Source organism: Heloderma suspectum, chromosome 5 (genome assembly GCF_057233095.1).
Source record: "Heloderma suspectum isolate Gila_16-S chromosome 5, 16-S_ref, whole genome shotgun sequence".
In the NCBI taxonomy this organism is placed as follows: domain Eukaryota; kingdom Metazoa; phylum Chordata; class Lepidosauria; order Squamata; family Helodermatidae; genus Heloderma; species Heloderma suspectum.
This window is the reverse complement of record NC_139462.1, coordinates 122,484,988-122,506,828: the sequence shown is the minus strand read 5'-3', so window position 1 is coordinate 122,506,828 and position 21,841 is coordinate 122,484,988. Positions and strand designations below refer to the sequence as shown.

Here is a 21,841-nt window from a genome sequence, read left to right as displayed (position 1 = left end):
GTTTTTACTTAAAATTTTAGTCACAGTATTAAACATGTTTTTTCTTTTAAAAATTAAGTTATAGTTGGCACCACTATTGTTACTCTTTGCTCAACTGTGAAGAAGGGCTTGTAATACCATTTTTGTCCATCTTTCTGTTAAGGCTAATCAATTTTTTGGAAGGAAGGGCCAACAACTTGCACAGAGGTGCTCATCATTATACCGGAGTGAGTAACTGTTCTATTCAGCTCTTCATTTTTATGCTTGCTGGGGATGAAAGATTCATTTCACAAGAAGTAGGTATTTGTGAATGAAAATCTTTGAAGATGGAATTAGAACTTTGGTTTTGTTGATTTATTTTATGCATTATTCTCTTCAGTTTAACCTACTATCAGTTTTCTTAGTCAATCTGGAAGTTGTATTTACAACCTTCATGATAGCTGTATTATGGTCAATAATAAATGGATTTTTAAAATCTTTATTTAGGGTTCAATCCAATGGGGATAGTTTGCTGCCTCTCCAATGCAGGGTGGGCAGAGCAGATCCTCTCCTCCGCACTCTGGCTACCCTTGTGGCTAGACAGCCAATTTTGGCTGCCTAATTGGTCACCTCAGAGCAGGGGTGGGGGGAGGCCACATGACACATAGGAAGTGTCATAACTGCACTTCTGCGGTCCCTGCCCTCAGGAACGCCTCCTTTTCAGCCTCTCCCCCCTGCTCTTTTGAGTATGGAGCCAGAGACAAACCACGCTTCCTATGAAGTGGAGGGGGAGGGGAGTCGGATTTCTGGGAACCAAGCTTGAAGCACTGACTCCGGGTTCGGTTCTCATAAATCAAAAAATCCTATGGCTATCTAGATGCTGTCTAGCAGCCATAGGATTGCACCCTTAGTCATATAAAATAAAATTAACATAAAGACTCATCCCAGAAATGTGTAGTTCTCTTTCAACAACAAAAAATCAGATTAGGGAAAACAATGAATACAGGCAAACATTGTCTCTAAATTTCTCATTGCAAAACATGGAACGAGGAGGTTGGACTTGATGGTCTTATAGGCCCCTTCCAACCCTACTATTCTGTGATTCTCTGACAAGGACACTCCATCTTTTCATAAACTTATCCTCAAACATTTGTTCTTCTCTGGCCTTTCTCTAGCCTTTATCTGAGAAAACACATCCCAGATCCTAAAAAAACACAACCAGACAGAGGGGGACAGTATCCATTTCCCAAAATGAAGCTATTGAGATTTTTGCCGCTATTAAAAAGATTAATTACTAATTCCACATCCACCTTTTCCACACGATCTTCTACATAATTAAGGAGTATCCTAAGGGGATCCATTGGAAGCTTATAACCTGTTGCCTGCTCAATGTAAAACACAACTGGATTCCAGTAAGATTTAATTTTAACACAGTGCCAAAAAATGTGCATATAATCTGGTCCACAAGAACCATATCTCCAACATCTATCATGTTCTAAGCCATATATCTTGTTATTTTTGTAAGGTGTTAAATATAATTGATGTAATGTTTTAAAATAATTTTGTTTCAAATTAATTGCAATGAGGCTTTTTGCCATATTTTCACCAGTCCATTGCCAAACTTCTGATGGTTATTCCAATGCTAAATCCTTCTCCTTTTTTTTTTTAACCTAAGGATGCAATCCTATGACTTCCGCCTTCGATGCTCGTAAGCCTCTGAACTCGGAGGTTTATGGAGCATCCAGTGCAGATCCGGAGGAGTGGTGGAGAGTCTAGCAATGTGCTCCCCATCCCGAAAGAGACAACATCTGTAGTCAGTACCACAGACAGGGATGGTTGAAAGAACGGGAGCCCCTGATCCAAGTTGGTTGGTACTGACCACCACTGCAGAGAGTCTTTGATATCGGGTGGGAGTGTCGGTTTTGATTGGCGAGCATCGAGCTGATTGTTGAAATAGCGGATGAACCAGTTTTGTAAGGGTCTCATCCGTAAATGTGCATAGCGAACGACAGCTGTCATCGCAGCCATTAAACCCCCGTAGCTGTTGGATCTTGTACATCATGGTAGAATTGCTTGTCAGTATGTCTGAAGCAAAAGCGACTAATGTTTTCAGTCAGGTGTTGGGTAGGAAAACTCGTCCCACTTTGGAATCTAGTAATGCCCCTATGAATGTTATGCTCTGGGTAGGCACAAGGTGAGACTTCTCTACATTGATGTAAAGTCCTAGAGCTCTGAGGCGATCACAGGTCACCTCTGTTGACCATAGGAGATGAGACCTCATTGACGCCACCAAGAGTCAGTCATCAATGTAAAGGTAAACTTCTACCCACTGCAACCGGAGATAGGCATACACAACTGCCATGCACTTTGTAAATACCCTCAGAGCAGTGGTGAGACTGAAGGGTAGAACTCTGAATTTTGTAGACGTTGGTACCAATGGCGAAGTGCAGGTAGCACTGATGAGACTGCTCCATGGCCACATGGAAGCAAGCATCTTTGAGGTCGATTTTGGTGAACCAGTCTCCTTGATGCCAGTGTAACAACGCAGAATTTTTTGGGCGAGATGAACTTGTTGAGTTGCCAGAGATCCATAATCGGTCAAAGACCGCCATCCCTCTTCAGTATTGTGAAGTTCCAGGAATAAAAACCTTCCACTAGTTGATTGTTTGGGATCAGCTGGATTGCCCTCTTGTCGAGGAGAGTTTGAACCTCAGTAAGGAGAACTAGAGATGGAGTGGTTACTTTACAGTACCAAGTGGAGGGATGGTGTCAAACTCAATACGATATCCTTTCTGGACTATGGTCAGCACCCATGAGTCTGTTGTGATGTCTCACCATGCCAGATGATATCATGAGAGGTGCATCCCAAAGACTGGAGGTTGTTGTTTGACTGGGAGAGAACAAGGCAGGAAGTCAAAGGCGCTGTTTGCCCCTGCTATCAGGCTTCCTGCAGAACTTGGACTGTTGGAAGGATTTCCTTTGCCTGCTTGATTGTGACCGTTGTTGCTGCTGTTGACCCAGCTTGGTGTTGTAGGGCTGATATTGAGGGGTCGATGACTGATAGCAAAGACAATGCCTATGTTGCTGCTGCTGCTGCTGTTGTGGAAGGAATCCCATTCGGCGGGCTGTGGTATGAGTTTTCTGTACTGTGTCCAATGCTTCGTCCATCTTGGCATTGAACAGTCCTTGGCCATCAAATGGTAGATCCTCTATTCTTGTTCTCGTGTCCTGCAGAACACCAGAGGATGTAAGCCAAGCGTGGCGTCAAAAAGCTATTGAATTCACTAGCACTTGTCTGGTGGCAAGATGTATTTATTTGTTGTCTCGATGGTTTCAACATTTCTGCTCTAAAGAGATGATCCACCTCCTTTTTATCATCGGGCAAAAGGTTGAGAAGCTTGCCCACCTTGTCCCACAATAGCAACTGGTAACCTGCCATTGCCACTTGATAGTTAGAGATCTTCAAACCCATTGAAGCAGAAGAGTAAAATCTCCTGCCGAGTAGATCTAGCCTTCTTCCCTCTTCGTCAGTGGGAGAGGAATGTGTCTTTTTAGATATGCCTTGTGCAGCCTCAACCACCATGGAATTGGGTGCAGGATGCTTGAACAAGTATTCTGCACTGGTGTCTGTCAGAAATGGATCGTCCTTCCCCCATCGCAATCAACACCACAAGGAGAGAAAGCTTCAGGCTAATACTACTTTATTTTGCTAGAAACTAGCCTCTTTATGCAAGCCTCTTTACAAATGCAGATTCCAGGAAATTCTCAGACTGCCTCAGGCCTCTAAACAACTCAATCACAGTTTGGATGTGAGCCTCACCGCCAGACTTGCTTTGCAGTGATGCACAACCCTTAGGGTGGCTCCCTCCTACGTTGGCTTCCAAGAGTGGCTGTCCTGGCAGAGCATCTGAGCCCTGCCCCTAACTTTTCCCACTTTAGTGTCTCTCAAGTCACACCTCTCTTCCTCCTCCTCCTTAGAAACTTGAATTTGCATGGTGGAGGGAAGGGGCAGAGACTGAGCCTGGGCCATCTGCTTGTCAAGGTCTTCGGAGGAATCTCTCCCAGAGTCTTGGCTGACTAGGGAGAGTCCCTCCCCCTGCCTCTGATCTAGCTGCTCCAACTCTGATTCAGAATCGGAGCTGTCTTGTCACATTCCTTGTCCTCCCCCTTTGCAATCAACACACTCCAGGAAACAAGGCTTCGGGCTACACTACTTTGTTGTTGTTCAGTCGTTAAGTCATGTCCGACTCTTCGTGACCCAATGGACCATAGCACGCCAAGCCTTCCTGTCCTCTGCTCTCTCCCAGAGTGTGCGCAAGTTCATATTCATTGGATCGGTGATGCTATCTAGCCATCTCATTCTTTGCCGTCCCCTTCTCCTTTTGCCTTCAATCTTTCCCAGCATCAGGGTCTTTTCCAGTGAGTTTTCCCTTCGCATTAGGTGGCCAAAATATTTGAGCTTCATTTTCAGTATCTGTCCTTCCAATGAGCACTCAGGGTTGATTTCCTTTAGGATCGACTGATTTGACCTCCTTGCAGTCCAGGGGACTCATAAGAGCGTGCTCCAGCACCACAGTTCGAATGCATCGATTCTTCGGCACTTAGCCTTCCTTATAGTCCAGCCCTCACAGCCATACATTACTACTGGGCAAACCATAGCTTTGATTAGACGGACCTTTGTCGGCAAGGTGATGTCTCTGCTTCTTACTATGCTGTCTAGGTTTGCCATAGCTTTCCTCCCAAGGAGCAAGCATCTTTTAATTTCATGGCTACAGTCACCGTCTGCGGTGATCTTGGAGCCCAAGAAAACAGAATCTGTCACTGCTTCCATTCCTTCCCTTTCTATATGCCAGGAAGTGATGGGGCCAGTTGCCATGATCTTAGTTTTTTTAATGTTGAGTTTCAAACCAGCTCTTGCACTCTCCACTTTCACCCTCAACAAGAGGCTCTTTAGATCCTCTTCACTTTCTTCCATTAGGGTGGTATCGTCTACATATCTGAGGTTGTTGATAATTCTCCCGGCAATCTTAATTCCGACCTGTGGTTCATCCAACCTGGCGTTTCTCATGATGTACTCTGCATATAAGTTAAAAAAGCAGGGCGACAATGACTAGCTTCTTTACAAATGCAGATTCTAGGAAACTCTCAGACTGCAATGAAACAGCTAATCCACACATCTACGAATATCAATAGAGGGGAGGAAGTGGAAGTTAAAGAAGTTGCCAGCAGTCAGAGCAAGAACTTCTTGGGCAGACTAGCTTCTCAGGGATGCCCCTCCCTTAGGGTTGCTCCCTCCTACGTTGGCTTTCATGAGCAGCCAACCTGGTGGAGCATCTGAGCCCTGCCTCTAACTTTTCCCACTTCACTTTGCAATGGGTTCTCATGGTGGAGGAAGGGTGTGTGTGTTCAGGCTGAGCCATCCGTGTCATGGTCTTGGGAAGAAAGTCTGCCATATCTGAGCTCGCTAGGGAGGGTGCCTCCCCCAGTTCTGGCTCTCCCCGTTCTGAATCTGAACTGCCAGCCATCTCCACATGCTCAGATTCATTCCTTACAATAGCATGCTTAGAGAGCAATCCTATGGCCCCTAGACAGCATCTGGGGGGGCCATAGGATTTATCGAAGTCCTGGATCTAAGACCGGAAACAGTGCTCCGACCTCGGACCCAGGAGTCCAAGCTTCCCACCCCCGCCCCATCTCAGCTGGTATGAGAGAACTGTACCAGCGGCCTCTCCAAGCTCGCAAATGCAAGCTTGGAGAGAAGGGGAAGGGGTGGGCGGGGAGGGGAGGGGACTAGGGAAGTGGGGATACGAGCTATCCCCAGCCTCTATCTCTCTCCCTCCCCAATGCCTCAGGTAAATGGGCGAAAATTCCTGTTTAGCTAGAATCTCCCACTCTGCATTGGGTCCTCTCAAGCTTCTGAGTTCGGAGTCTTACGAGTACCATGGTGGATCTAGTAGGATTACATACTTAAATGATTAGCCTGCACCATTGTCAAAATCTTAACATCTTGGTTCAACAAAGAAGTCAGCCAATAAGATGTCAATAATGAAGGATCCTTATCCTATTGGGAAGCACAATAATTTTAGCTTGAATCCATGACCTTGGCATATCTCTATATTCCATTATGGATTTCATAGTTCAAGTCAAAGATTCCAATATTTCTTCAGTAAATATTTTATAGAATTCTGGAATAAATCCATCAACTCCTTGGTCTTTGTTATTTTTAATGATTTAATTATTACTCTCACTTCCTCTAATGACAGCTCTGATTCAAGACCTTGCGCATCTTCTTGTGAAAATATGGGTATTGATAAAGATATTAGAGAATCAGTAATCTTCTGAGGTGATAATTTTTCTGATGTATGCAAGATTTCATAGTATTTTTTAAATTCCTGCACTTTTTCTTTTGGATTATGTGCATAACCTGCTGAGTTCTTTATTGGCTACACCAAATGGCATTTCTCTTCTTTTTTCAGCTTATTCGCCAACTATCTGTTCTGTTTATCAGCTTTTTCAAATGTCTTATGTTTTAGAAATCTAAGTTTCCTTTCAACACAAACACTATTTTTCACTGATCAGTCTTTGTACTACCCTATTCCCATAGCTGTTAAAACTTCAGGACCGGGTGCTCAATCATGTAGTCATTTCTCTGCTTGGAGATGAAGACCCCAGAGTGAGGCACATTGCTTCTGCTGCTTTAATGAGGTAATGGTTAAACTGAAGAATTATAATATTATTAATATTACTTACAAAATGTGAAGGCCTGGAAATAAAGGGGGGATGGGAAAATTTGGGTTGAGGGCACCATTTCCTTCCAAGTACAAAAATGGTCCCTGGGAAAAAGTTTTTTTTTAAATTCAGTTTTTTTCCAGGCCTTCTCATCTCTAGTTATCAGAGTAGAGTATGCCAGTGAGACAAGAAAACATGCATATGCCCATGCACACACCATCTTGAGAAATGCCCCTATCCACCCCAGGACTTTGATGTGAGAAGCAGTGAAGTTGGCATTTAAGTATTGGAACATACTGTGTTTCTGTAGCAGAAATGTATATTAGAATAGCATGAGTGGAAGTGGTATGTAGGCATCACAGACTTGATAATAAAAAAATGAATATAGTAATTACATAAGTATAAACACATATTTGTTCTTCTTTGTGACTGACATTTCATGGTGGTAGTCAACACTGGTAACATTCTGGAATTTAATTGTCCTGAGGGATAGCCATGTTAGTCTATTACAACCAGAACTACAAAAGGTCTTGTGACACCTTAAAGACTAACAAATTTATTCCAGCATAAGCTTCCTTGGACTATTTAAAAATATTCTATAACACTTCTCATGTAAAACATATCCAAGCAATGTACAGCAATAAAACAATAATGTAAATATACAAGCATAAATATACAATATAATTAAAACATACTAAAATATAACCAATGGCCATCAGAAAGCAAACAAAAAATCAAAAATCAAACAATAAAATCAAAATGACAGGCATCCAAACTCATCAAATGCTGAGGTGAATAAAAAAAGTCTTCAACATATGCCTGATCCTGCATCAGAGTTGGTACATGTTTTATTTCTGGGTGGACTGTAGCCCACTTCATCAGATGCAAGAAATGTTATTGATTTTTACAAGTATATTCATTACATACATTATGTGGGGCAGGAGGATCGTAAACTGTCTTCCTCATATCAGAATGCAAAGATGGAAGGCTGTATTTTGCAAAGTGGTATATCCCTTTTCAGACTGATGTAACCAAGTAACTTGTGAAGATGGAAGACATTTGGAGTCCTTTCCAAATGAATCTTGTGGTTGATTGTTTCTACACTCCAAACTGGAAGTCCTTTGAAGCCAACTGCTTAGGAATCTGTGGGTGCCTAAGTAGGACAAAGATTCTTCATTCAGGGAGGTCCTTGCTGGAAATTCACTTGGCTTGTCCAGTCTGCTCTCAAAGGTGATTCAGCAAGGAACAGTTTCAGTAGTTGTAAGGCATTCACTCATTGTAGCTGTCTGCCTTCTGGTGGACACTGGGACCAGGGTTTTAATATAAATCTTAGATCTCTTGTAGGAGGAGAAGAAAAACAACCCCTTGAGTGGGAGACCAGACTTCAAGTGAATCATGCAGAATATAAGCCTTCTTTTTAAACTGCTATTTAACTGGACACAGCTAAAGCTGGGCAGGCTGCAAGACTGTTTACTGAATTTTCAGGCTGCGGGTAATATATTTGCAGTATTTCTCTTTGAAACAGAGACTGCAAGGGCTCTAGTGAGGACCAGATGTTAATGATGTCGAAATTTCTCCTCAAAGACCTTTGAGAATGTTTGTTATGTGAAGAGATAAAAGTTGTATAATTGAGAACTCTTAGCAATTTCATGCAACCTCATTGTCAACGGAACCATATGGAAAGCTGTGACAATTTAAAATGTAATGTGAAGATGTTCCATCAACTATATTTCTGTCTTTCAAATAAGATCGGTTTGGGGGTATTTTTTTCTGTTGAGGTCTGCATCCCTTTGGGGTAATCTGTCAGGGGCCACATGTCAGCAGTGGGTGGAGCTGAAGCCAGTGATGGGCAGGGGCAGAGCCAAACGTAGACAGGGCCACCCTTTTTCTCTCTGTTTGGTGTGAGGAGGCATCCAATAACTCCCCCTATTGCCCAGAAGAACAGCAACCTCTAGATCTTTGTCTTAGGCTTGGCACTGCTCTAGATCTTTGTCTTAGGCTTGGCACTGCTATACTCCTCCACAATTCTTTCCCCTGCTTTACCCAGAATAGCTCTGCTATTCAGCTCCTCTCTTCTTGGATCTTACTCTGCCTCTTAGTTGCTTTTATCCATTTACCTTCTCCTGATCCACATCTTCTCTCAATTTTTTTAAAAAATTTATCTGTGGTCTTTGTTTCTTCAGAAAGGCCTCCATTTCTCTTTACTGTTGTCTCTCTTCCTGTGCTCATGGCTGTGAAGGAAAAATGAACTGTTTCCAAACAAAGAAATGGCAGATCAGCTACAGGGCCATGATTTGAGAAACAACGGGCAAACTGCTCCAGCCTCTAAAGGGACTTCTGCTGTTAGTACCCACAGCATGCCTGTTTAGGCAACATGCCCAGCCTGGTGTTTTTATGCCCAGCCTGGGGATAAAAAGCTTCATGTTCGAACAGGGATATCTGCTGCATTATTCCTTGTGACGAGCAGATGGCAGTGCATACTAGAGATCAAGGTCTTGACATAGGGGTAGGTAACCTGGTGCCTTCTAAATATTTTGGACTACAACTCCCATCAGCTCCAGGCAGCATGATCAGTGTTCAGGGGTTTGTAGTACTAAATATCTGGTGTGCACCGGTTGTCTACCCCTGCCATAGCATTTGCTGGAAAGGTTAGTGATATTTGGTGTTTTGTGTAAACATTTATATGCCACCTAGTGGGGCAAAACTCCATTTATTTAAAAATTGGGAGGACTTGGATGACATATTAGAAGTTGTTCACTGTCTCCAGCCAGATGCTCAAATATTATTGATCAGAGATTTTAATGTTCAACTGGGACCTTCAGATATAGCACTTTATGAGAAAATGGACCTTCCTGTAGAGGACCTTGGGGACACAAATAGGAAATCTCTAGATGCTTAATATAAACAGAGGAGGCTTACATTTCCCACAACTCATGGAGGACATTCATAATTCTTTATCCTTTGGGACAGACCTCATCTTCCATCAGTAGGCAGGGCTAGCGTCTTGCCATTTCCTCTTGCGGGAGGGATATCCCTCTTCTCCAGTCCAGCCTATTGGCAGTGCAACAGGGCCTCTGGTGAGTTCTGTGCTCACCACATCTTTTTTACTTTCATTTTTGTTGCTAAGTCTTCTCTGCTTTCCCCCATTCCTTCCCGCTACACACTAGTTAGGACTGGAAACCCTTCCACACAGCGCAAAGGAGGGAGCATTATCTTTGCCGTGACCGTCACCCTCTGCCCTACACCCTTTTTGCACCCTTTTCCTTTGGCTGCAAGGCTGCGCAGTGATGCTCAAGCCACCAAAGTATGAGGCAGCCAGGAAATGGTGGACCCTGCCATCTCCTTGTCTTACAGAGCAGGTAGATAGGAGCCAACAGACATCTCTCCCTCTCCACTGGCTGAGATGGGGATGGAAGCTGGTCACCCCAACAGCACAGGAGAAATGGCCACTAACACCAGTGATAGCCAGTAATGTGTGGTGCCAGAGGAGGAACTCATGGCAGCGGAGGGGGTCCATTCTCCCTGGGAGAATAGATTAGCACAGAAGCAGCTCAAGCCCCCTCACCACCTGTCTTTGAGATTGCCAGCAGGTGTTCCTGGACATTGCAATTAAAAGCAGGAAGCAAGCAGGGGCAAAAATGCTGGAGAACAACATTGTACCTACACACCGGATCTCATCAGTCTCACCTTAGACCCTGAGCCTGAACCTCAGCCTATACTCTTGAATTCCTGATGTTTGATTCTGGACTGCTAAAAGGATTTCTCTCTGCCTCGCCGACTCATCTCTGTTGGATTGGTAAACTCCCCAGCTCGGGGCATCCTCCCTCCTTTTCCAGCCTTGGGCAGGTTTATTACCCAGCTTATCAGCAAGTGACATATTGTAGCCATTGCATACCAGCTGTGGTGAGCCAGCATGAACTGATACTCAGGGTCCAAGGCTAAGTGGCCATGCAGCAGGGAGACATACAAACAGAAGGGTCAGTCAGTAAGTACATCAAAAAACATGACCAAAGGCTCAAAGAAGCCACACTCTTTCTGACACCAAGCCTTATGACACCCCAGGACCAATAGGGGGCAGACATCCACTGTTTGCCCATCAGTGGTCAATGACAATGGCAGATGCCTAGGCCTTGGACTCTGTCACCCAGGGTTATGCCCTGGCATTTGCCTATCATCCCAGAACAAATTTTGGATTACTCGGAAATCCAGAAAATCCCACAAAGCACCAAATGTTCAAAACAGCTATCCCGCACCTGTTGGACACCCGAGCCATCGAACCAGTTCCACAGGAACAGGAAAAATTTGGGTTCTAGTCCAGTTTTTACTTGGTTCCCAAGAAAAATGGGGCTGTCAGAGCCATTTTGGATTTAAAATGGCTGAAAATTTCATCCAGAAACTACACTTCAGGATAGAAACCCTGATGTCAATAGTAGCTGCCCTGACCAAAGACAACTTTTGGCATCAATATATCTCCCTGGAGCCTATTTACATGTGCCAATCAGGCCCAGTCATTGGAAGTTCCTTCAGTTTGTTTATCATTGCAAACACTACCAATACAGGGCAGTGCCCTTTGGGTTTATGTCTGCACTATGGGCATTTACAAAAATTCTGGCACTGTTAGTGGCTCACCTAAGACAGATGGGAATTTACTTGTGTCTGTATCATCCTATCTGTGATCAGAGAGAAAATGATTGAGGGGGACCAGGCTGTTCTGAATGGGTCCTTGCTACACTTCTGGACGTACGTACACCTTCTACTAATTGGGTATACTCCAACATTTGGACGGCATTCCTGTTTTGGTGTGAGCACAAGGGAGGGAATCCCGAACAAGAGCAGCTTCAGAATATTGTGGATTTTCTACATGCAGATCTATCAAAAGGGCTGAGCATGAACACTCTGAAATGGCAGGCAGCAGCTCTGAATAGCATTTTTTGGTTTTAGAGGCCTGTTTTTCCATCCCCACATTCTCCAGTTCCTAAAAGGGGCAGCGTTGTTGAACCCTGTGACCATCCTTAGGATTCCTTCATGGAGTTTAAACTGGATTCTTACAGCACTTATGGGGGCACCCTTTGAGCCTATGGGTAAAATCCCTCTTAGAGTTCTTACCTTGAGAACGGTTTTTCTAATGCATGCAGGAATGGTTTTTCTAGTGCATGCAGGATAGTGGAGTTTGGGGCATTGTCCTTTAGTCCCTAGTTATGCGCTTTCCACATCGACAAGGTGCTTCTTTGCCCTGATCTATCATTTATTCCAAAGGTAAATTCAGTTTTCCATAGGTCCCATGAGGTGGTCTCACCATCTTTCTGCCTTAAGCCAAAACATCAGCAAGAAAAGAATTGGTATATGCTCAGTGTTAGGAGATCTCTCCATGTCTGTTTGGACAGGACAGCTGCACATAGGAATTCTGAATCATTGCTTGTGTCCTTTATGGATGCATCCCTTGGCAAGGTGTCAGGGACAGCTATTTCCAGATAGCGTAGGGAATGCATTCATCTGGCATATGTCAGTCTTGGGAAACCAACTCCTCAAGGGGTGACTGCTCACTCTGTTCAGGGGTGGGGGCAGTTACTCTGGGAAGACTGCCAACCCAAAGAACCACTATTATAGCATGATATTCCAGACAGATCTTGGGCAAAAGTAGATGTGGATTTGTTTAGCTGGGCAGACAAGGAATACATGATCATTGTAGATTACTTTTCAAATTTTTGGGAGATAGACTACTTATCAGATATCTCTGCCAGAATAGTCATATGTAAGATAAAAACACACTTTGCACAATACGGGATACCAGACACTGTGTGGTTAGATAATGGGCCTCAGTTCATTGCACCAGAATTCCAAAAATTCAACAAGGACTGGGATTTTCAACACACCACTTCATCACCTAGGTATTCTCAAAGTAGTAGCAAAGTAGAATCCGTAGTAAACACAGCTAAGAAACCCTTGAGAAAAGCAAAAGCGGTAGGGGCAGACCCATATCTAGATCATCGGAACACTCCACCCCAGTGTCTAAACTCAAGTCCAGCACAAAGTTTAATGAGTCAAAGAACAAAGGCACTTTTACCACCAAGTGGGAGGCTATCAAATCCAGGGGTTCCATGAGTATCCCTTGGTGAACAGAGGAGACAGCAGCAACAGAGACAGGCCTTGTATTACAAGCGATCAGCTAGAGATCTTCCAGGTCTAAAGCCACAGGACACAGTGAGAGTACAACCCTCAAGGAAACAGAACAGAGCCTGGGACAAGGCAATTGCAATTCAACATGATAACCCAGAATCATATAAGGTACAGTTGGACAGCAGACAAATACTGAGACATAACAGAAATCATCTAAGGAAAACAACAGAAGAATCAGGTGATGCCATGAATTTGAATGAGGGACAAGCATGTAACCAGTACAGGATCATGGAGGATGAGACATAAGGAAGCTTTGCCATGTGCTGTCCAGGGGAGATGAATGCAGAAGAGGCTGCAGCAAGAACACACCTTGAGTCTACAAGGGAGCAGAATAAAGGATGGCAGCTAAAGGATGTCATCACTGAACCCAGACATAGTCAGAAGTGGGCAAGTTATGACCTGCACACCTGAAAGACAATGTGTAAAGTTCCAGTTTATTTTCTGTTTTATTCTTCCTCAAAAGAGAAGGGATGTAATAATATGAAGGAACTACTGGGTTCAGCCTGAATGGGTTATGCTTCCTGGGAGGAACCAGGAAGTTTTAGGGCAGCACCCACTGATTCTGGACTGGGGAGAGATAGGCCACAGCCTGAGAAAGCTCTGTAGAAAAGCCTCTTGTTTAAATAAAACTTAAAGGTTGTTTATAAAGCAGAGAGTCTGATTCTATAACATGCAATACACCAACTTTGAAACACTGTAGAGCTTATTGGAGCCAATTGCCTTGGTTGCTCAAAGGGTTAGAGGAGGAGAAAGAGCAAGTCTAAAGATTTTGGAGTTGGAAGGAACGTGAGTCCTCCTGGCCCTGTAACCTGTACAAAAGTACAGAGTGGCACTTCCTTATTAAAAGGTAAGAGTTTATATTTATCCAAATTCAGAATACTGAATTATATTTTGGTTGCATTAGTTTAACTTCATTACCCCTGTGTCAATCTTTTTTTTTTTCTGCACTGATCCATCAGAGAGGTGACAGGTTCCCCTTATGCGCTAACAGTCCTTAAGGCCTTGACAAGGGGTCCATTTGAACCTCCGTAGGCCATCTTGCTAAGACTATTCTCCCTCAGGGTGGCCTTCCTCATGGCAATTACATCATATCAGAACTGAGCTCACTCTCTATCAAGGATCGTTTATGCATGTTCCATAAGGAGAGAGTGATCCTCATTCCTGACCCTTTGTTTATACCAAAAGTAAACATTGTCTTTTACAGGTTGCAGAAACTTATTCTGCTCTCATTCTGCCCCTGAGCCCTCTCACCCTTCTGAGCAGGCTTGACACAAGCTGGATGCATGTAGAGAACTCAATATCTGTCACACAAAATTCTTCAGATACACTGACACCTTATTTGTTTCTTTTCACCCAACTTCCCTGTGGGGAAAAGCTTCCAGCTCTTCTTTAGCTATATGGCGTAAGGTATGTATTGCCACAGCATATAAAGCCCAACACCTACCTGAAACTGTCCATATTGTAGCTCACTTTACAAGGCTACATCTACAGTCTTTTCCACTAACGTACCCTTCAGAAATATGTAGGGTTGCCACATGGAAAAATAAGCAGTACTTAATTTTTTAGTGCTCTTTACAGATCTAAAGTCACTTCATCGCTTTAAGACAGCCTACCCAACCTGGTGCCCTCCAGATATTTTGGACTTCAGCTCCCATCAGCCTCAGGCACCATGGCCAATAGTCAGGAATGCTGGGCCCTCTAGTCCAAAACATCCGGAGGGCACCAAGTTGGGGAGGGATGCTTTAGGAACATAAGGAAGCCTTTCTGTTCCTAAAGTTATTTTATGTATGTCTTCGTTTGCTCATAAAATTATCTGTATATTTAAACACTTTTAAAAGTAAACTCAGTTAGTAAATTTGTAATTATTGTCTGAATAGATGAGAACTACATATAACAACTGCTATGGCATCAGAAACACAGGACTCTACAGAACAAAACCCAAGCTGTCAAGAGTGCACATTTACTGTCAAGAATGCACAGTGGTGACTCTACTCACATATTGGGAAACTGAGCATAAATGTCTATCAGTAAAATATACTTTAGAACAATACTTCTAATAAGAGATGAGAGAACTAACTATTCTGGGAATCTTACAGAGAGGATTAAAAAAAATTCCCCATGGCTTCATTATTTCCAGACATTTGACATCTCTAGTTTTTCTATAAAAGTGTTCTTATTACGTAGTTTTTAGAAATCATTATGGGGGGGGGGGGAATAAAGGCTGGGTAACAATATATAAATGCTTGGTCTAAAATTCTAAAAGAAAATATTTCGAATACTAATTTTAAACTCTAAAAGAAAATAACCCAAAGGTGTTCAATTTTTCCATTTTTTCTGGGAAAAACAGTCCTTGGGAAAAAAACGGTTTTTTTCCCCTGAATTTTTCCGTTTTTTTTCTCCGGACCTTCACATTGCACGAAACCCAAGGGAACTTTGGTAAGTGTCCCATGTTCTGTTCTTTCCCTGTCTGCCACCCTCTCTCTGTCTCTGTCCCTGCCACCAAATTTTCTCTCTCTTCTTCACCACCCAGTAGGCTGCTGTGGGAGAGGTAGATCGTTCTTGTCAGAGGTCTGAACTGATCTCTTGCATAGAGCTTTTGAAATTAGGCTGTGGGCGGGAGGTTTTTCAACCTCTGAAATAAATGGATATAATCGCATTACTTAGTTGTAAGTGAAACAACTTTTCATTTTGCGAATCAGAGTCTAAAGGAGAAAAAAAAGCTTTTTCCCCCTTGAAGGCTTAAAAAGTTGAAAAATCAGCTTTCTTTATTGGTTGGCTAAATTAGTTGTGGCACTGTGTTGAACTCCTTTTAACCCATGCATTGCTATAAAAACTTTTGAGGAAAAGATAGTTCCATGGCTGTGAAGCATTACTTGGGATGACCCTCTTTTTGCCCTCCTAATTCAGGATAGGCCCAAATGAAGTGTTGAGAGAGAGGGTGTTTGGATGATCACAGGGGTTAAAAAAAGCCATTGTGGCTTCCCCACCCCACCTCTGCATGTGCCATGCACACATCCCTACTTCAAGTTGTGGGTTGTAGGGTAGGCATGAAGCCAATCCTGCTATGCTGCATGCTGGGTTCAGACAACATGGCAACCAGCGCTGTATCACAATTATGCAAACGGTGGCCACATGCACGGTGGAGCCATGATGGCTTCTTTTACCCCCGCGATTGTCCAAACTCTACCAGAATATGTTGGGGGCCTAAAGATGAAGCTTACTAATAATATAAGCAGGCTTTGACAGGAAATAGTCTTGTTCCTCAAGGCACATACTTTGTAGTACATGTTCAGAATTGATTTACTTACATAACTTGAATAATGACCACAGTACTCAGTGGTGACCACAGGAAATTTGTAATGTAAGGTGAAATCTAAAATATTGAAGTTTCATTGTACTTGTAAGCCTATTAAGGTTAAGTGGTGGTGGCCTGTTACTTTAAATGATGACACCTCTTGAAGACTATTTTATGTTTTATTTCATTTCATGTTTCTTGTAAGAGCTGCAATATAGCCTGCCTTTCTCTTTATTTCAGGCTGGTTCCAAAGTTGTTCTATGATTGTGACCAAGGACAAGGTGATCCAGTAGTAGCAGTGGCAAGAGATCAAAGTAGTGTCTATCTAAAACTGCTAATGCATGAAACTCAACCTGCTTCTCAGTTTGCAGTAAGCACGATCACCAGGTAGAGCTATGCTTTACTGTGTCCTTGTTTTGCAGGAAAACCACCCAAGTCAAATTCCTAAATAATTATCTGGACACCATTTTTTAAAGTATTGAATACAGACTTCATTTTGCCCACTGAGGGTAGCTCCTCTTTAAGATATGTCTGTGCTACAGATTGAATTTACTTTCTTGTAGGTGCAAGGGTTTCTGCGCTTGAGTGCAGGAGGCGAGCTAGCTTGGGAAAGACCCTGACCTTCAAGGCTGGGAGGCAATCTTCCAGAGAAGCCGAGGCTTCCCCCTATAGCTCCAGTTCCTGCCTTATGGGGAGAGGCAAACTCTGGTGGGGGTCCCGCACTGAGAGCCAACCAAAGAAAGGGAGAGAAGGAAAGAGCCTCTACAGGAACAGTAGAAGCAGAAGTTGTTCGTCCTACTTGGCATCCAGGTTTTGGAGGACTTTGGTTTTCCTCCTTTTCTTCTCTCCCTCCCAGCTGGCGGTGTGGAAGAGTATTTTTAGCAGTGCTATTTTCTTCACTTTGCCAAGCTTTGGAACCACCACATCTGATGAGGAATGACAGCCAGAGGGGGAGCAGAAGCCATGGCAGAGTCTCAGCAGCAGCCCCTCTCCTTGTGGTACATACTGAGACCATGGCCTCTTCATCTAAGTGACAAGTACCATGCCCTCTGGGCACGCCCTAGGGGGAAATGGGGCAAGGGGTCCAGCATCAGCCACTACAAGAGCACCCAGTGTTCCCCCTCCCCCTCATCCTCCCCTGGGGATGGGGATCTGTTACAGTTCCTTAAGGCAGCCCTTCAAAAGAACAAGAGCAAGAGCAAAACCACCTCCAGGACCAGAAATGTGGACACAAAAATAAGGGACTAGTATCTCAAATTATTACATTTTTTAAAAGTTGTGAACATTTTACACAATGTTGTCATGTTATAGCATAAACAACTATGTTGATTATTATAAAATCTGACATTTGATTAATGGCTATTTGGAATTTGTTTTAGGAAGCTTGCAATTAATATAGTGCAAGAAAGGGAGATGAAGGTTTTTTAAAAATACAGAAATGGGTGAGGAGGAGTCTTCAGTGATAATGTATATTTATATGAGTTGATAGCTAACGAAATGTGTTTTGATGGGTGGCATACATGTAGGGTTTGTAGGCTTATTATCATGGTTCTACTTCTCCTTTATAGCTTGTGTTTTTCTGATTGCATTCTTTCCTGGGATTATTTTAAAGATTTAGTTATGTGTCATTTTAAATCACTATTTTAACATAGAGTTTTCCACATTGGTTAATGGCTTAGTAAAAGTGATATGCTTTGGACTGTGATATGGATTAAACTCTCTTGCACAGTCTATTTGTGATGCTGTTACGGTTTGCTATTTAATTTAATTCTAAAAAGGTGTCACACTTTAAGAAAAGTCATTCTATATTTACTCTAGCTTTACTTTGTCTTTCAATATAGATCAGATACTCAATAAAAACAAATGGTTCCTATGTCAAATATGGAGATGTGTGCTCCAAGTTCTGATTTGCAAGGAACAGAACGGGGATCTTCAAGTTATCAGATCTGATTGACGAAACCTTTTTAATGTTCTTTCTTTGACAAATTCCTTTTTTTTTTTACTACTATAACCATGGTGAATAAGAAATTTTGTGGATAAACATAATGTACAGATGTATCAATTTTGTTCTAGAACATACAGAGGATATAACATGCTGCAGACTCCAACAGATGTCACAACGGAAAATAACCTTTCTAGGGTTATTTCAGCAGTTTCCCATGCCCTGACAACATCATCAACACGATCTCTAACCGTAAGTTTTTCCACTGTATCCATGACTTAAGAAGTTACCAGTTGAATTTTTAAATACATTTAAAGCTGCAAGCCTATACGCACTTAATTGGGAGTAAGTATCATTGAACTCAGTAGGAATTGCTTTTGAGTAATCATGCATAGGATTGCAGTGTATGGTGTGTTTTTTTACCCTCTCTATAAATATACTATTTCTATCTCAGAGTATATAATGAAGGCTAAAGTGGGAGTGCTGTGTCATATTTCCCATGTTATTGATAGCAATGTATTTTCTGTTTGGATTTCCAGTTTGGTTGCTGTGAAGCTTTGTGTCTTTTGTCCACATCATTCCCAGTTTGCACCTGGAATGTAGGATGGCACTGCAGGTATGTTTCTTTCTCCAGTGTACAAGCTTCTAGAGTTCATGTTTACAAAAACAGAGGACGCTCATTCAGCTATGAAATGTTCTGCTCTAGTTTACTTGCCGTTGAACCTTACTGTGAAGAGAAAATCAAAGTTAGTGTGATAGGGTGTCATATCATGGTCTGGAACTTTTGTTAATTCAAAAATACTGTTTAATTCATTTGTGTTTAAAAGTGTGAGGAGGAAGAACTTTTCCCAATGAAGATAAGTGTGAGGCATTTGGGAATTAGGTGGGATTGTTTTCTTTTAATAGGTTGACATTTTCTATAGCTGCATTTTTTGTGATATTTAGTCAGTCACACACCTGCTAGAGAGAGTGGGTCAGAAATGTAAATTTTAGTTATTTAAGGCATTTCTGAACAAAGTTTAAGTAGGCAACTAAAGTCTATACCTTTCTTTAGCTGTACACCTATTGGCTCATAGGACCTGCTGATAATGGTTCCTTTCTCCACTGTGAGCAGTAATCCAATATTAGATTGAATCATCTTAAATTTATGTGGCAATTTAAGATAGATTTCATAATGTTGTAATACAGGTTTGAAAACTTAAAGAGCAATTCTATGGCCACTAGACACCATCTAGAGGGCCATAGGACTTTTCGGTTTCTGGGAACTGAGCCCAGAGCCAGGACTGTGAGCTCAGTTCCCAGAAACTGCGCACCCTGCCCCCATGTAGCCAATGTGGCTCTCTCCACACCGGCTGTTTCTCTGTGCTCACTAATGGAGCAAGGAGAGGGCAAAAGGGGGGCGGTCCTGGGGGCAGGATACCATGGAAGCCTCTTTACGAGGCTCCCTATGTGCTGCGCAGCCTCCGCCGTTCCAACTCTGAGGTCTCCAGCTAGTTGCACAAAATTACGCATCTAGCCAGAAATTCATAGCAGCCTGAGCAGGGAGGAGAGGATCCTCTCTGTGCTGAGCCGCCCCACATAGGATACTCTGAATTCAGAGGTCCGGCAGCTTCATAGGATTGCGCCCTTAGAAACTCAAAAGTGAAAACATGGTTTCAAATTATTAGGCAGAATGGTTTTCTTTTCATACATTTTTTTTTTCTCTGAAGGGAAAAGAACAACACCACCTCAGTGATCTATTTCCCACTAATTTTTTAGGCTATTAAATAACTTGCCCCTGTTACAAAGAACTCTCCAAAATCTAAAAGTGGTACTTGACCTTACATAAAATTGCCATTATTTCATAGAGTCATACCATAGTAGGGTTGGAAGGGGCCTACAAGCCAACGAGTCCAACCCCCTGCTCAGTGCAGGAATCCAAGTCAGAGCATCCCCGACAGATGGCTGTCCAGCCTCGTCTTGAATGCCTCCAGTGTGGGAGAGACCACCATCTCCCTAGGGAATTGGTTCCATTGTCGTATTGCTCTAACAGTCAGGAAGTTTTTCCTGATGTTCAGCCGGAATCTGGCTTCCTGTAACTTGAGCCATTCTTCCATGTCCTGCACTCTGGGATGATCGAGAAGAGATGCTGGCCTTCCTCTCTGTGACAACCTTTCAGGTACTTGGAGAGCGCTATCCTATCTCCCCTCAGCTTTCTCTTCTCAAGGCTAAACATGCCCAGTTCTTTCAGTCTCTCCTCATAGGGCTTTGTTTCCAGTCCCCTGATCATCTTTGTTGCCCTCCTCTGAACCCTCTCCAGTTTGTCTGCATCCTTCTTCAAGTGTGGTGCCCAGAACTGGACACAGTACTCCAGATGAGGCCTAACCAGTGCTGAGTAGAGGGGAACTAGTACTTCCCAAGATTTGGAAGCGATGCTTCTATTAATGCAGCCCAAAAGAGCATTTGCCTTTTTTGCAGCCACATCACATTGTTGGCTCATATTCAGCTTGTGATCGACAACATTTCCAAGATCCTTCTCGCTTGTAGTGTTGTTGAGCCACGTATCCCCCATCTTGTAACTGTGCATTTGTTTTCTTTTTCCTAGGTGCAGAACTTGGCATTTCTCCCTATTAAATGTCATTCTGTTGTTTTCTGCCCAGCGCTCCTGTCTATCCAGATCACTTTGAATTTCGTTTCTGTCTTCCAGGGTATTAGCTATCCCACCCCATTTTGTGTCATCTGCAGATTGGATCAGCATTTCCTGCACCTCCTCCTCCAAGTCATTAATACAAATGTTGAAGAGCACTGGGCTCAGGATTGAGCCCTGCGGTACCCCGCTCGTTACGTCTCCCCAATTTGAGAAGGTCCCATTGATAAGCACTCTTTGAGTGGGATTCTGTAGCCAACTGTGGATCCACCTGATCGTTGTTTCATCTAGCCCACTTTGAGCTAGTTTGCTCATCAGGATATCATGGGGCACTTTGTCGAAAGCTTTGCTGAAGTTGAGGTATATTATGTCCACAGCATCCCCATAGTCCACAAAGGAGGTTACCTGATCCAAAAATGAGATCAGATTCGTCTGGCAGGAATTGTTCTCGACACTCCATGTTGGCTTTGAGTAATCACTGCATTGTTTTCAAGGTGCTTACAGATGGATTGCTTTATACTCTGCTCCAGAATTTTCCCAGGGATTGATGTCAGACTGACTGGTCTGTAGTTCCCAGGTTCCTCCTTTTTACCTTTTTTGAAGATAGGGACTGCATTAGCCCTCCTCCAGTCATCTGGCACTTCCCCCGTCTTCCATGATTTCTCAAAGAGAATAGACAGTGGTTCTGAGAGTTCTTCTGCCAGTTCCTTTATGTCTCTAGGATGCAGTTCATCTGGCCCTGGAGATTTGAACTCATTCAAAGTCATTAGGTGTTCCTTGACCATATGCCTATCAATCTCAAGCTGCAGTCCTGCCCCTTCAGCCTGTACTTCGCCTTTGCCAGGGGGGTCATAGACCCTCCTTTGGGAGAAGACTGAGCCAAAGTAGGAATTGAGCACCTCTGCCTTTTCTTTGTCATCTGTTCTCATTTTGCCATCCTTATTGAATAGCTGAACCACCATTTCTTTCCTCTGCCTTTTACTCTGCACGTAGCTGAAGAAAGCCTTTTTGTTGCTTTTAGCATCCCTTGCTAACCTCAGCTTGTTCTCAGCTTTAGCCTTCCTGACGCCATTCCTGCAATGCCTCTACTCTTCCTTTGTTGCTTGGCCTTCCT

General features: G+C 43.1%; 1 protein-coding gene across 10 annotated transcripts in view; it reads left to right on the top strand.

Annotated features, from left to right (window-relative positions):
- Positions 1 to 21,841, top strand: part of HTT (huntingtin) — a 381,175-nt gene that overhangs the window by 109,977 nt on the left and 249,357 nt on the right. For 9 of the 10 annotated variants that reach the window (XM_084859889.1, XM_084859886.1, XM_084859890.1 and 6 more), the window contains 5 exons: positions 143 to 275; positions 6,563 to 6,663; positions 16,400 to 16,546; positions 18,233 to 18,353; positions 18,641 to 18,717. In XM_084859889.1, coding sequence (XP_084716015.1) covers positions 143 to 275; positions 6,563 to 6,663; positions 16,400 to 16,546; positions 18,233 to 18,353; positions 18,641 to 18,717 — 579 coding nt within the window. The remainder of the gene's footprint in view (positions 1 to 142; positions 276 to 6,562; positions 6,664 to 16,399; positions 16,547 to 18,232; positions 18,354 to 18,640; positions 18,718 to 21,841) is intronic. The other variant, XM_084859888.1, reaches the window with a different exon arrangement.